Source organism: Lolium perenne, chromosome 2 (assembly GCF_019359855.2).
Source record: "Lolium perenne isolate Kyuss_39 chromosome 2, Kyuss_2.0, whole genome shotgun sequence".
Taxonomy (NCBI): Eukaryota; Viridiplantae; Streptophyta; class Magnoliopsida; order Poales; family Poaceae; genus Lolium; species Lolium perenne.
In genome coordinates, this window is record NC_067245.2 from 29,491,992 (window position 1) to 29,506,935 (window position 14,944).

The 14,944-nt window shown below is 43.3% G+C and overlaps 2 protein-coding genes across 2 annotated transcripts in view; one reads left to right on the top strand and one right to left on the bottom strand.

Moving 5' to 3' along the window:
* Positions 1–214: 214 nt before the first annotated feature.
* LOC139835433 (uncharacterized) lies at positions 215–1,646 on the top strand. The gene is made up of 2 exons (XM_071825287.1): positions 215–309; positions 398–1,646. The coding sequence occupies exons 1-2, from the start codon at positions 215–217 to the stop codon at positions 1,644–1,646; spliced, it is 1,344 nt and encodes a 447-aa protein (XP_071681388.1).
* A 1,877-nt stretch (positions 1,647–3,523) lies between these two features.
* The window catches only part of LOC127331644 (cysteine-tryptophan domain-containing zinc finger protein 7), an 11,791-nt gene continuing 370 nt past the window's right edge, over positions 3,524–14,944 (bottom strand). Inside the window, exons 1-13 of the mRNA XM_051357819.2 lie at positions 14,752–14,944; positions 12,566–12,638; positions 12,361–12,488; positions 11,905–12,267; positions 10,473–11,800; positions 9,688–10,085; positions 7,945–9,581; positions 7,715–7,869; positions 7,137–7,294; positions 6,720–6,883; positions 4,599–5,258; positions 4,411–4,518; positions 3,524–3,710 (exon numbers count right to left, since the gene is read on the bottom strand). The exon at positions 14,752–14,944 is cut by the window's right edge and continues 370 nt beyond it. Of these exons, the coding sequence (XP_051213779.1) occupies positions 5,070–5,258; positions 6,720–6,883; positions 7,137–7,294; positions 7,715–7,869; positions 7,945–9,581; positions 9,688–10,085; positions 10,473–11,800; positions 11,905–12,267; positions 12,361–12,488; positions 12,566–12,638; positions 14,752–14,892 (4,734 nt within the window). The 5' untranslated portion in view covers positions 14,893–14,944 and the 3' untranslated portion in view covers positions 3,524–3,710; positions 4,411–4,518; positions 4,599–5,069. The remainder of the gene's footprint in view (positions 3,711–4,410; positions 4,519–4,598; positions 5,259–6,719; positions 6,884–7,136; positions 7,295–7,714; positions 7,870–7,944; positions 9,582–9,687; positions 10,086–10,472; positions 11,801–11,904; positions 12,268–12,360; positions 12,489–12,565; positions 12,639–14,751) is intronic.

A 14,944-nucleotide genomic window follows, 5' to 3' on the forward strand; every position in this document is an offset into this window, starting at 1 on the left:
GCCCATTAGGGTTTCTACCCGGGTAGGTGGGAGGGTTATCAGGCCCGGTAAGAAACTGAAGGGAATCGTACGGCTAAGATCGTCTCCGTGAGGAAATCCGATGGCTAGTAACATTCTTAGGGTTTCTAATTTTCCACTTCCACTATATATAGAGGTACCCTGTCCATTCTTAGGGTGTCAGCCGTCGCCACAGATCTTCTAAGCAAAGTGTACTATGATCAAGCGAACCCGTCGCAATCTCGCCGATCACTGTCTAGTTTATGGCCGCGACCAGCCGTTGCACAAATGCAACCAGGAAGAATATGAGCGGTGAGTTGGATTGAATCACCCGCAGGCCCTAGCTAATTCCTCTTGCTTTTGGTAAGATCTGTTTCCAAATCTGCTTGAAATTCGACAGGAGGGATTGGTCTAGCTTGCCATCGGAGCTAGTCGATGACATCGCCGTCAGGGTGCTCCGCTACGACGTGACCGGCTACATCCGCCTCCGCGTCGCATGCAAGGAGTGGAGGAAGTGCACCACCAACCCGCGCGACCTCGACATCCGCCTCCGCCGCTGGACCATGCTCTCCAACAACACCAAAGGTGTGCGGCGTCGCTTCCTCAACCTCTCAACGGGCGCATGCGTCCACATCGACCTCCAGGAGCTCTCCACCCACCAAGTCGAGGCCAGCACGGAGGGCCTACTGCTCCTGCGCAACAAGGCGAGCCACGACGTGCGCCTGCTCAACCCGCTCACCGGGACCCTCATCGACCTCCCGCCCATCACCGCCGAACTTGGGGCTATGCACAGTGTATGGACCGGGAAGCTAATCCCTATCCCGCGAATTATCTACGCCGGCATCTCCGACGAAACTTCCCCGGCGACGGTCGTGCTCATGATGAGAGGCGTGGTGAGTTTTGTCGCATATGCCAAGCCTGGTGACACGCAGTGGGCGCTCCTGAGAGACCGTTTGCTCGATAGTCACATCCAATACACGTCGGTGTCGACGCTGCAAGGGCGTGTCTACTTGGCAACGTTCGAGGGGAATGTACTGCAGGTGAGGGTAGGTCCTGAACCTCGGCTGGTGCCCGTGGTTATGGACCAGCCCTTCAAAGAGAACATCAACGGCAAAATGATCTCCTACCTCGTCCCGGCCGACGAACACCAGCGGCACCGGGGCATGTTGTTGGTGCGCCACTACAAATGCCTTGATCACTTCAGTTCGGCAGAGCGGAGGAAAATGAAGCGCGGGAAGAAGATGGACGCTATCAGGGTGGAGAGCGACTACATGCCCAATCGGTGGCACCTCATCCAGGTCCTCCATGTGGACCTGGCAGGAAAGAGGCTAGTCCCAGTGGAGGACATCGGCCGCCACCGCGCGTTGTTCGTCGGTGAGTTGGCGTGCTTCTCCCTCTCCACCGAGAGGTTCCCGTCTGTGGCAGGGAACGCGGTGTACTTTGGGCCAGACAGCTACTGCACCGGAGAAATTGGTGTGCGCTACCTCAGAGACAGGACAACCGATCCACCGTTCCAATTTGTCCATGACAAATCTGCATTGATGCGTAGCCATGGACGAGTGTGGAGGTTAGGGCCTATTGCTCGCCCCTGTACTTTGCAAGAGTACCTCGTCTGCTGTGCCGGCATCAAGGGTGGCATCAAGGACTAAGTAATCTTCAATTTGTTGGCATTATCTATGTATCGGCCTATCGGATGCGCTGTTGGTTGCATTGTTCTTTCAGACTCTCTTACAATACTATAAACATAATTCGGATCCTTTTTATATAGTCAAAGGGGCTTCCCCTTAGCTTCATTAACGAAACCATCGGGTTCTTTATTTACATACAAAGCAGAACTCAAATAAAGCACATTCAAGGTTTTGGAACGCGTGCGATGTCAGCACAGCCCTAGGAAATTTTTCAGAGATATAGCTCAGCTTGCAAATTGCAACTCGACCACGACTGGGACTCAGTTTGCAATTGTTTCCATCTCTCAGCTACCGCACCGCCAGGATGACCTCACATTATAATCCTTCTTTTGAAAATTTGGAAAAGTTCAGTGAATCACCAGCTTCAGCCTATCAATGATTTTCGCATTCTTAGTTTCAGCAGTTCACACCAGTAATCCATGACCATGAGATGGAAAATTTGGAAAACCTTGTTCTCAAAATAAACCCTATTTCTAAATTTCCAAATGGTAAAAAAATAGATGCTAAACATTTTTAGCAGCCATTAGAACCCAACCGAAACAAGGATACAGGTGAGGATTTAGTTTCCAATGAACATTCGGCCGCTCCCCGACATTAATGTCGCTAAAGGACTCTGGAAAAAATCGGTTAAATTCCTGGATCCGTCCCTATTTCCCGTGGCGTCACCATGTACGCTCCCCGACATCACCATGTAGGCGAAGCTGCAGCGCATGGACGATGCCCGGATGGTATTCGGTCTCATGCCTCACCGGGATATCATCGCTTGGAATGCTTGATCTCCGGCTACTCACAGTGTATCGACGCTCTTGACGTCTTCTCGTGGATGGTCAGGTGCTTGAGACCCAGCAAGACCACGTTTCGATCGTCATCAGCGCGATCACCGCCGTCGAAACGGTCTCCATGACCTACGGTGAGGCATATCACTGCCAGAATCTGAAACGTGGGCCCAGCACCAGCGAGTAAGTCTCCGACACTCTCATCGACATGTACGCCAAGCGTGGTAGCTTGGAGGAATCATGGAAGGTATTCGAGGGGGCAGCCCACCGGAGCTTCATTGTGTGGAGGGCAATGATCTCAGCGAACGATGAAGCACGGGAGCTATGACGTCAGCATGAGCCTCTTCGACAACATGGTGCGCTCCGAGGTGGCACCAGAAATGTGGTGCTTCTCTCCGTCCTCACGGCCTGCCGCTACAGAGGTGCGGTCGATGCTAGCAAAGAGATATTCGACTCGGTGGTTGCTGAGTACCGTGTCGAGCTCGGGCCAGAGCACTACGGGTGTGTCGTCGATATGTTGGGCCGAGCGGGGAGGTTGGAGGAGGCAGAGGAGCTCATGCTACAGATGGCATCCGGACCTAGCATCTCAGCTTTACAGAGCTTGCTTGGTGCCTGCCAAATCCATGGCAATACCAGCATCGCGGAGAGGGTCGCCAGCATAGTCTGGTGCCTACGTGCTGCTGTCCAACATCTCTGCTGAGAAGGGGGGCTGGGGACGCGTGGCGAAGGTAAGAAGGCAGATGAGGGAGAGAGGCGTGACAAAGATTGGGTTCAGTTGGGTGGACTTTGGCGCCAGCACCGGCAAGGCATCCGCTCACGGAGGAGATATACAAAGTGGCAGAGGGGTTAGGCTGGGAGATGAAGCTTTTGAAGAACTATTTCTCCATGGGAAAGACAAGTGTTTTCTAATGTCTCAGAACTCCGAGGAAATGCAGCAATTCACGTCACTTTGCTCAGGCTGGGTTCACGCTACAAAGTAGACTTATTTTGCATTCTGCAACACATTTTTAGGTCAAGGTTAGCTATACACTACCTTAAACAACCAAATGTGAAACGGGGCAATTTTGCAAGATAGGTAATGGGGACTAAAACTTGGACGGAGTCCGAGACTTTACTGTTATACATGTACATGTTCCGCTGACAATCTCTGGTATTGATAATGAAAAAACGGGTTAGCCTATTGCACATGAAAAATGTTTGTACAATGTTCATACACAGGTAATGGTCCAAGTGGTTACTTCTTTGAAGCCTGAAAAGAAAAAAGGCACCATCATCGTGTCAGTTGAAGTGGAACAAATGAAACAAGCAGTATGTTCTTCGTTTCAGCTTACTAGTACATGCCAGTGGCGAGGTGAGGTACAGTTTTTATACTTTCAAAGTCTACAATAAGACATACACATGACCATGGATCTTTTTAAGTAAACAAATCGCAGCAAACCAGTTCTAGCTTGTTTCAGATTTATGCCGTAGTAAACTAGTTACATATGACCAACGAAGCTTCAAAACAACAGTGTGTACTTGAAAATTTAGAAACACTTTTTTTATGATTACTAGGATATCCTTGAATTACAAAAGAAAACAGATAAACAACAAACCCAATACAGTTAGCTGCCGCATTACATAAAACAAATAGGGGATTAGCTGAAAGCCAGTACCACCCTTGCAAGATTACAGGACTGACTGTGTATGCAGCATGCATATGTATAGTATGATTCTAAGGAGAAACCATTGTTCTAATATGATCTCACTCAAGGGTGACTTCAAATTGTTCAATTAAAAATGGGATCCTGATGTCAATATATCATGACAAACACACTACTAGTCAATTTTCACCACCATAAAATACCAAGTGACATTCATTCAGCAAGTCATATCCTTCACTTTCTTGAGGTGCAAGCAAACATGGATGTCAACATAACAATTAATGGACTAAATACTAGTAAACATACCTGCTTGAACTTTCTCCAGAATACATGCCCTCTTAAAAATACCGAAAAAGAAACACCACTAGGTGTTTTCTTGGTTTGCACTCTTAATTGACACTGTTGGCCTCTCCCCTGCGCAATAATGAAGATTATGTAAACATTATGGAGCACCAATAGGTTGTCAAAAAATTTGATATTTAACTGAAACATACCATCAAAACTGTTAAGCAGGGAACACATCATCTTGTACAGTACACAGAAAAATTGACAGACTCTTCATCCATAAGCCAGCTCAGTGACAAACCGCATGATTTGCAGCATGTAGGCAAAGAGAGTGCTTGAGAACGAGCCATTTTCCAGGTAATATTTTGCATTTTCCTATCAAGTGCAATCTGAGAGTTACATGCCTTCAGTGTCCAAAGGATCGCAACTGTGGAGCAATGAAGCTCATCTTCAGCTGCCTCAGTTGCTAGACAGTTCAGATCTTCCAAGTTGATGCTAGGCTGCCAGTGACTATGCATAATAACGGGATGCCACTAAGGAAACAAAAATAAGAAGAATCTCAAACCAACTTCCTGTACAAATTAACCAGCATGCCTAAATGAAAAGACCTAAGGATTCTGCACTATTGAACTTTTCCACTAAATACTACCATCATGTCATTTTCTTCGATTCTGATCATGTCAGCAGCTGATAGATTCCATTGAAAGCCGCACGAGTCTGAGTAGATCATTCACACTTCTGAAGTTAAAATCCAGAACAGTTCTCACTGAAGAAACACCATCTACTCCTTTTTCATGGTTGCCAGCAGCAGAAGCAATTGCCGTCTGTGATTTCCGAGTTGCCTCAAAGGCACAATTGACATCATTCGTCTAAGAAAAAGAATAATATAACATCAGATCCAGACCCATTAAAGAACCAATGAGCATGTCTTGAAAGTAACTAGTTCTATTTTGGCACTTTTAGTTTTGACTCGTGGTATTTTGGCTATTCTCTCCTGAAAGTAGCATTGTCTTATTTCAACAGGTGTTTGGTTTGATGACTCGATTAGGCTCATCTTATCCTAATTCCATTTTAACATTCTAATCTGGTATGACTGTTTGAGTAATACTCCCTCTGATCCTAAATATAAGCCCTATAGTTTTTGGCACGAATATTAAAGAACACACTTGAAGGTAAAGCTAGAGCAGATTTGGGCAAGATTACTTCTGACTAATTGACGTGAGAAAATAGAGGAGTTCACATTAGATAAGTAAACATAATAGAATTTCTAAAAAAAAATCTCCATACAAGTGATACAACGCAATATATCTTGTATTTTGGAATTTTTCTCAAAAAACTATATGGCTTATATCAAGGAACGGAGGGAGTATATGAGTTGGTGCCACGTAATTACATCAATGCCAATTAATGTCATGAACAAGTTGGACCACATGAATAATGGGATGATCCTATCCAATATGGGTGCAGCTTATCCTAAAATAAGGTCATTGCTCAAGACAACATTCTTTCCGGGACACAGTTGAAAGTTCACCACAAAGCGAGCCAGTTGCTTATGATTGCCAAGATCTATCCAGTTTGCTGTTTTATGAAGTTATTCCAAAACTATACATTGCAATGCTCAAAACTCTAGGCTACTACTTTTAAGAAATTTGCATCATACAACTCCACTAGAGGTATATCGGTTACTGGAAGTTCAGATCGATTTCAATTCATATATCCAATCAATGCACCGCCCTACCAATCACAAGGCTCGCAACTATCACCATTGCTAGTTTGCTACTGCCATGCAGCAAGAGCAGCTATCACACACACAATTTCACCATTTCAACATAAATTCAAAGCCCAAAATTTCTGACCAATTGTTGTACTTTCTGGTTAACAAAAAAGACGAAAAATTGGTGCCATCTTTGTTTAAAGGCATCAATTTCAGCTTTCTGTGATACCAGCATAGCATTATTGGCTGCTCTAAACGCAACCAGAAAAAAGAACTAACAATTCACAATTAGCAGGAGCGCAACAAAACTACTAGTCAATTCCTTTCTAACAATAAACATGGTTTCAGCATGCACTATTTAGTCAATTAGTGGTATATGTTCCACTGCAGCGAGCATTATCATAATGAGTGTCCGATTCTTGAGAGGAAGCCATCATGGCCTAGACGCACAATGAACATAAAGAACAGCTGAATATGATTAGGCATACCAATACTATAAATGTTTTTATTTTTCTTACTACATTCTCGACAGATTATGAAATAGTTATAAACCATTAAAAATCACTATAAAGGGGAACTTCATTGAGCTGCTTGTCAGGATTATTCAAAAACTTACATAAGCTAGTAACCTTGTCAAGTGTGGTTGATTGCGAACAGCCAGTAACAAATGATTCCCAGCAACTTGAGGTGAATTAGCATCCTTGTTTGAAGGGGCCTTCTTAGATAATCCATTGTTATTTAGGTTATCAATGTCTGAGGCAGAAGATGATGGTGATTCGCCTACAAAAGTAACAATATCGAGTCAAACAAATAAAAACATCCAGAGAAGAGTCATGATATGATAGCAGGATAGCACTGAGAAAATATGATAGTCTGGTTTTATTCTTTTAACTGATGATACTTAGATAGTTTTTGGCAACGCATAATAGTCCAGTTTTTGCATTAATCCGGTTTAATGTTTTTTGAAAATCTACACTGCGAGCTAAATTTCACAATAGATATAAACTTAAATTCTACTAATTAGATGAACTACCTGGTGTAGTCTGTACAACTGCCTGCAACACCTGTCGATCCTTGCTTGCAATAGGGTATTTGTAGTATGCAGCCTTGAGATAAGCTACTTCGACACATTTATATGCTAAAGCAGCAGCAGCCATCTTCTTGCACCTTTCATATTCGTGAGCAACAAAGCTGGGCAATAAAATAAATATAATTAACTTTAGTGACAACTCTTGACCACTCTTCACGTAAAAACATGAGTACTGTTACACAAAACTGCAACTTCAGACTATAATTTGATAAAACGGGCAATTATACGGTTATCGGAGCAAAATTTTCCTAGATCCAGCTGGCATAAAAATTAGTAATATCACATCAGCTTTGTAATATAAATATAACTGTACATGGACTGTATTGCGACTACCATCAGGCTAATTAACTGTGTTGTGAAAACTACGACTAAACATGTGATGATAGTGCCCATTCAAGTCAGGCCATGCAGAACAAGAACTTCCAGGCACTAGTTCCCAATTTATAACTAGGGAGTATATTCACAGAAATGAATAGGTTGGCAATTAGAACAGCATAACATATACTTCTGTATTAGCTTACTTGCAGAGTTTTGCAGTATCAGAAAACATGCTCTGAGCTGCATCGCCTTGTTTCCCACCATCAATACTAGGAGGTTCCAGAAGTGACGCTACATGCAGAAATTTTAAGGCTGCCTCAAAGTAAAGCCTTGTGCTTTCAAGATCTTTTCCTTCTTTCTGCAGAGAAAGTTGGTAAGGTCCTTACACAACAAAAGTTAACATATTCATAAGAGAAAAACAATGGTGAACAACCTTCAAACGGTTAGCCTTGTGCTTTAAATCCCGAGCTTCTTTGAGAGCATATGCAGCAGTTGAATTACCATCTTTCATAGCTGGACTGGAAGTGTCTGCGGGATTTGAAGTACCCTGTTTTGAAACACCGTGTTGCCCTCCATTTTCATCACTGCATCTCCTTGACTGTGGTGTCAATTTTGACGCATTGGATTTTACTGGAGTGGAGTGGGTTTCTTTCAAAGGTGAAGGAACCATTTGGGCTTTGGGCTTCTCTGTATCTTGCTTGTTACTCTTGGGATATAATTTATCTTTTCCGGATGACAACTGTGGTTGAAAATTTCCATCCGGAGGGCAATGAGTTGATCCATTTCTGTCTTGCATGGAAGCTGCAATTTTCGTATGAGCATTCGCAACTGTATCTCCTTTAGCGTCCAAGACTGCAGCTCTAGGTTGCACCACAGAGCCATCAGTGCGCGAGCTATTTTTATCACCAGAATGCAAGTGGTTATAACCCCTAGATGCACTGGAGCCATTCACAGTGGAATCCTTTCTCCCAGATGCATGATGTGTATCATCATCCAAGCCCTTTCTCAAAGAAAGTCTTTCGGGTGCATGACCTCGAGTTAACTGAACCAGATCATCATCTTTGTCAGAACTTCCTTGCAAAGAACTATGCAAGACAGGTTCACTTGCAAGCAGACTATCCTTGGATTTCTTAGCCTGCCGAACATTGTCCACTATACCAGCTTCACTATTTAGATGCTTTACTGAACTCGGCATGGTGCTTGAATTAGTATTCATAGGTCCATCTTTCTCCAATATTCTGTTATGGGGGGGCTTATCAATGTTAGAGTTTCTCACTGGTGATGAGGAAACTGACTCAATTGGCGAAATCTTCGCAACATGGGAATTATGTTTCTTCTTCTGTGAATCTGAAGCTTTTGAAGAGCTTGAAGTCACAGCTGCAGTCTGAATGTGGGCCATGTCACCAGAAGCGGGTCCAACCAAGTTCAAACCTCTTTTGCCCGCAAAATCTGTGCTATCCTCGACAAGTTCATTGTTTACATGCCCTTCATTACAAGATAAAATCTGACCTTTTACTGATCTGAAATCCGTGGTTGAGTACAGTTCTTCAGACTTCTTCAACTTTGGCTTTGTTTCCTTTAAGTTCTGATCCTTATAGGTTTCCTTGGCAACAGAGCTGTGGTTCACTGTGGTTCCATTGCTCACATGAGCTGTTGAATTGTGCTGACTCTCCTCCCATTCCTTTACTATCCTCTTCTTGGTAGAAAAGTCTGATCTTTGTGCATCTGAGGTGTGAAAGGTTTCCTTGTTCCTGTCTTCAGAAAGAACTACATCATCGTCCTTGTCTCTCTTGGATTTATCCAAACGATCATACCTAGGAGCGCTTTGTTGCTTTAATGAAGAAACGTCACCTTTTTCACCCAAATTGTTTAAGATTGTTGCCTTCAAAAGCAAAGCCTTGGCCTCATCAGGAATGTCTCCACTCGCTAAATCACATTTAGCATTCCTATCTCTGCTAGAACGATGCCGGTCCTCCTTTTTTATTTTCTTAGAAGCTTTATATTCACAATGATCTATCTCTCTCTTACTTTTTCCTTTTGAATGCTTCTTGGGTCTTTCCATGAGATCTCCTGTGTTGTCGCCAAATAAAAATAAATACAAATCATAGTAAAAGCAGAAAGGAAGACAGTGTATCAAATATAACTGAAATAATATAAGGGAGAACAATAACAGAACCTCCATCAGAATGGCTGCCACGGCTCTTACTCTTGGACTTCTTCTTTTCAGTAAAAGGGTCAACTGATTTGCTCACAGAGTTTCTCTCAGTATGATACTGGTTACTATCAGCACTAGATTTAATTCTAGTAGGAGCATGTTGGCTGCTCACTGGATAAGCTGAAGCTTGTGTTGAGTGACCACCATCAATGACACTTATTCTATCACCTGGAGCACTTTTCCTTTTCCTACTCTGTTCAGCATGTCCATTTACATTGAAGGCTGTTGTTAGTCCTGAAGAAGCAACATGAGAATGACCAACTGGAGGAATGCCGTTGGCAGGGGCTGGTAAGACGTATAGTGCATTGAGAGCATTTGTAGTCTCATCCTCACCAACATCGCACCTATTCATTCCAGGTCTGCAAAATTTCCAAATTCTAGCTCTTCAGAAAAGGAAAAAAGACTGTTCATGAACTTACAAACATGGAAATACATTACGGTGCTAAAAGATACCAATTCAATGGCAAAATAGTATAGACTAGTAAACTACAACCTAACAGTGCAAGTGTAATATAATAAGGCAGAAACCCACAAAAAAGATATCAAAACTGAACCATTGATTGTCGGTGTTCAGCTTGAACAGGAGAAAATGTCTGTGTGTAGTACAAGTGTAGTAGTTTAAAAGAAGCCACGATAATAAGGCATGCTGGTCACGCACTACCTAGTGATAAGACTTGTTGAGAGAAGAACAGAAGCAGTAAAAAAGAGTAGGAAGTATAAACAGTTGTATATGAACTTGAACTTACAGCCACAGTTGCATGCTACATTTCCACTCCTTTGGAAGGGTACTCATATCTGTTTCATATGGCAAGAGACGCCATTTCTGGCATATGTCACATTGAACCCAATGTTCATCTATCAGGTGTGGTACTTGGGGTGCAGGGGCTGCATTTGCAGTTGAGACAGAAGCTGGAGGTACATGCATTTTCTGTTCCTCAGAAGCTGTATGTCTATCGTGCTTTGCACCAGATGAAATCTCCCTCTTTGACGCCCCAGGCATATCAATATCCCTTTTGCTCCAAGACTTTTCCTTTGGCTGCAACTCTCCCAATCCACCTCCATTCTCCAATATAACTTGCTCCTTGCATCCATAAGATCCGTCAGGCAAACTGTCCTTGACATCTCTATGTGATTTTGGTTTGGGTTTCTTCCCGGAGTGACTAGATTTGGACTGAGAATCATGCTTTCTCTCTTTGACTGCCGCAGAAGAACGAGCCCCATTGTCAACATCCAGGAAATCAGAAGATGTTGCAGCATTCTTCTTTTGCTCCCTATGGATTCTTTTGGCCTCACTCTTGGTGTTATTTTTCGAACTTGCATCATAAAGTAAAGTTTCTTTGCTAGGCACTTTTTCCATGCTCCTGCAAACAGCAGGAGTTCTTTCATCTATAACCGTGTTATCTTCAAAGCTAACTCCAGCACCATTGCTTTTACTCTCAGGTTTTATTCTTCTTTCATGCTTCCTATCCAACAGAAGATCAGTGTCATTAGTTGTATTCATCTCTTCCAAAGTCGCTGTCTTTTCTGTCATGGGTTTCAGTTCCCTTTTTGCTGCTGAAAATTCCATTTCTGAGCTGCCAAGACCACCACTTTCTGAACATTTAGTTGTCTCCACTTTGACAGTTTCAGTTTTAATTGTCTTTATGTTGCTGTTTATAGCCCCTTCTTTCAACCGGGCATCCTTATTTCCTTCCAAATATTTTCCTGCTGTCTCCTCTTCAAAGTGACTCTCGCCCTTTGTCTCCATGCCTCTGGAACTAGACAAAATGGGTATGTTGAGAGCTTCTGATACGATCTTTTGACCGACAAGTGTTTCTATATCGATCTCCTTTTTCATAACTGCAGTTGGATCATTTATGTTACTTGACCTCTTCACCTCTATGGGTTTCTTTTTCTTACCATCAGGCTTCATTTTCTTAACTACATGCCCTTCAGATGCTTCCTGTGCATTTTCTATGTCCACGCTTGTTTCCCGTGTCTTTGATGAAGGCACAACCTTTTTCGTCAATTGCAAAATACTGCCCTTCAGAGGGGATAGTAAGAACCCTCCCGGAACTGAGAAGCATGTCATGATCTGTGTGGTCGTGTTTAAAAATGGAAGTGGTTATTCGCCCATTGAACAGTTCATACAGAAATATAAGTACAAAGAGCTAATACAGTTATCATGCACTACTTTACCTGAAGAATGGTCCGGGGGGATTCAAGTTGTACATTGTCAAATTCCGGGGAGAGTCCCCTGTAGCCATCGGGACTATCCTCCACAGATGAAGGTGAAGAAATATCAAGGCCCAAACCACTGTAAATAGCTGCATTATTTCTCGCCAAGACATTGTCTGAACCAACTTTTATCCGAACTTTAAATCTGTTCTGATCACTAGACTTAGATGAACCATATGAAGGATCATGATTGCCAGTGCTCCTTTTAGCTGTTGCGCTTTCACATCTTTCCTTTTTAACTGAATCACCCGAAAAAGGTAATGCGGAACCACTGTTCTGGGAAACAGACGGAACCGCCACAGACGTCGGGTTCTGAGGCACAGCCTACATTATAAATCACCATCAATGCAATATGAATGTATGTTCATGACAATACTATTCCAGAACAGTACAGCCAGAGCTAGCTAAGGTAAGCACCTCAATAGACTGGTGATAAGGAGATCTTGAGCCAAGGTTTGCCGCCTTAGGTGGAGTTCTAGTTTGGGGCAGGAGGGGGGAACGCTGGTACGTAGGTAAAAATGAACCATATCCACCAAACTTGGATCCTGTCAAAGATAAGTGAAGTGTTAAATGAATGAAGCCAAATCAAGCTGACTGCAGCAACAGCTCAACATCTCCTCACCTAGATTCTCTGCAGACACGCCTCCTTCAAAGTCCTTCTGGAAATGGCCTAGTACATCTTGGAGTTTTTCATCCTAAATAGAACACACCAGAAACACACAAAATAAGAATAGTGACCACGGCAAATATGATTGTGGGTGCAGTATATAACCTTCAAAGTAAAGTTGCTAGTGTATTTTTCACTGTATTAAACTGCTGGCCACTACTCACACTCATGTTGCTGGTTTTTGGTACAAATGAGAGTAAAGCTATAGTGATCTCTTGCATAATTCCCAAACAAGCATTTTTTTGAAGTAAATCAAAAGGCAGTGCCTTCAACTGTTTTCCATTTCCAACCAAATCTTCACTATTCATGTTTTTCTCTATCTTCTGTACAATAAGATATCAGGTATACAGCGCGTACTGGAAGTTTGAAATTCAACATTTGAGCATATGAAGTGTGAAGCAACTGTTGACCTTAAGCTCAGAATAAAAACATGTTTTAATGATTTATGTTCACGTATTGATCCATTTCGCAATGAATGTAAGGTCTGGTCTCAAATAGAGAATGGCTAAATACAAATTAGTACTTGCACACCAAAGGTAACACCCCGTACAACCAAGAGGCTCGCCTTTTCTTTTTTAAGAACAGCATCATAAAATCGTTTACTTGACAAATTTATCATCAGCAGCAAAGCGACAAATTGCGCAAACTTTAGATGGTCCACCAAATGTGACTGCTTCCTAGGAGGACTGTAAAACTCTATCTATTCAATGAAATGAAATGCAAAAGTCTTTGCGTTTTCACGGAAAAAAAATGTGACTGTTTCCAGTATCACATGAACTAGCATCAAGAAACTGCTGCCCATGAAAATTTATCATCGTCAACAAAGAGACAAACTGCGTAACTTTAAATGATCCACCAAATGCGACTGCTTCCAGGACCGCGTGAACTAGCATCAAAAAACCATTACCTGGGAAAATTTATCATCATTAACAAAGCGACAAATGGCGCAAACATCAAATGATCCTCCAAATGTGACTGCTTCTAGTACCATGTGAACTAGCATCGTAAAACACGTTTTACTGATTTATGTTCAGGGTTTGATCCATTTTGCAATGAATGTACGGTGTGGTCTCGAACAGAGAGTATCTAAATCCAAATTAGTACTTGTACACCAAAGATAACACCCCATCCAACCAAGAGGCTCGCCTTTTCTTCCATAACAACAGAATCATAAAATCATTTACTTGACAAATTTATCATCATCAAAGCAACAAACTTGCGATTGCTTCTACTATCACGTGCACTAGCATCGAAAAACCGTTACCTAGGAAAATTTATCATCATCATCAACAAAGCGACAAACTGCGCAAACTTTAAATGATACTCCAAATGTGACTGCTTCTAGTACCCTGTGAACTAGCATCATACAACTGTTACCTAGACTTATCATCATCAACAAAGCCACAAACTGCGCAAACTTTAAATGATCCACCAAATGTGAATGCTTGTAGTACCAGCTGAACTAGCATCGAATTACTGTTACCTAGGAAAATTTATCACCGTCAACAAAGCGGCAAACTGAGCAAACTTTAAATGATCCACCAAATGCGACTGCTTCTAGTAGCACCATGTGAACTAGTAGCAGCATCGAAAAACCTTGCCTAGACAAATTGATCATCGCCAACAAAGCGACGAACTGCGCAAAGTTTAAATGGATCCCCCAAATGCAACTGCTTCCAATACCAGTTGGAAGTAGCATCGTTAAACCGCTGCCTAGACAAACTTATCATCACATCATCAAGAGAGCGAGAAGCTGTGTAATGAACTCTAATTTGATCCACCAATGAGGCTAGCTGCTTCCCGTGCCAGGTGAACTACTAGAGCCAGGAATTTCGGATGAATTAAATGAACCACGAATGCTGCTGCTTGCAGCGCCATGTGAACTAGTAAAGACACGATTTTTGGATGAGCTAAATGGTCTACCAACGGGATCGCCGCCGGCCCTGGAGTGGGAATCGCTCGTGCAGAGCGGGAGAATCGAACAGGCAAGAAAAGCACGTTCTTTGCCGGCGCGGATTTGGCCGATCAAGCCGCTGGTTGCGCTCAATTGGTAGGCTGCATCTAAGTCATCTATACCAAACGAAGCATGGGAACTGCAGCGAAAGGAAGCTGCTGGGCGAGGGAGGCGGGCGGGCACTCACAATGTAAGAGAGCGCGACGTCGGGGTCGACGAAGGCCGTGTCGTCGCCGTATGCCTCCCCCTCCTCCAGCTCGCCGTCTTCGTCCATGCCGCCGCGGAGGGCGCCGCCCGCATCCTCCTGCCGCCTCCTCACAGACAGCATCCACCCACCGGCACCCACACCGAGTCAACCCGGGCCCACCGCCTCCCAGCCC

Excerpts from the sequence above, each read along its gene's own strand:
- LOC139835433 (XM_071825287.1), top strand. The coding sequence starts at position 215 with ATGATCAAGCGAACCCGTCGCAATCTCGCCGATCACTGTCTAGTTTAT. Across the intron at positions 310-397 it reads AACCAGGAAGAATATGAGCG|GAGGGATTGGTCTAGCTTGC; the intron begins GTGAGTTGGATT and ends GAAATTCGACAG.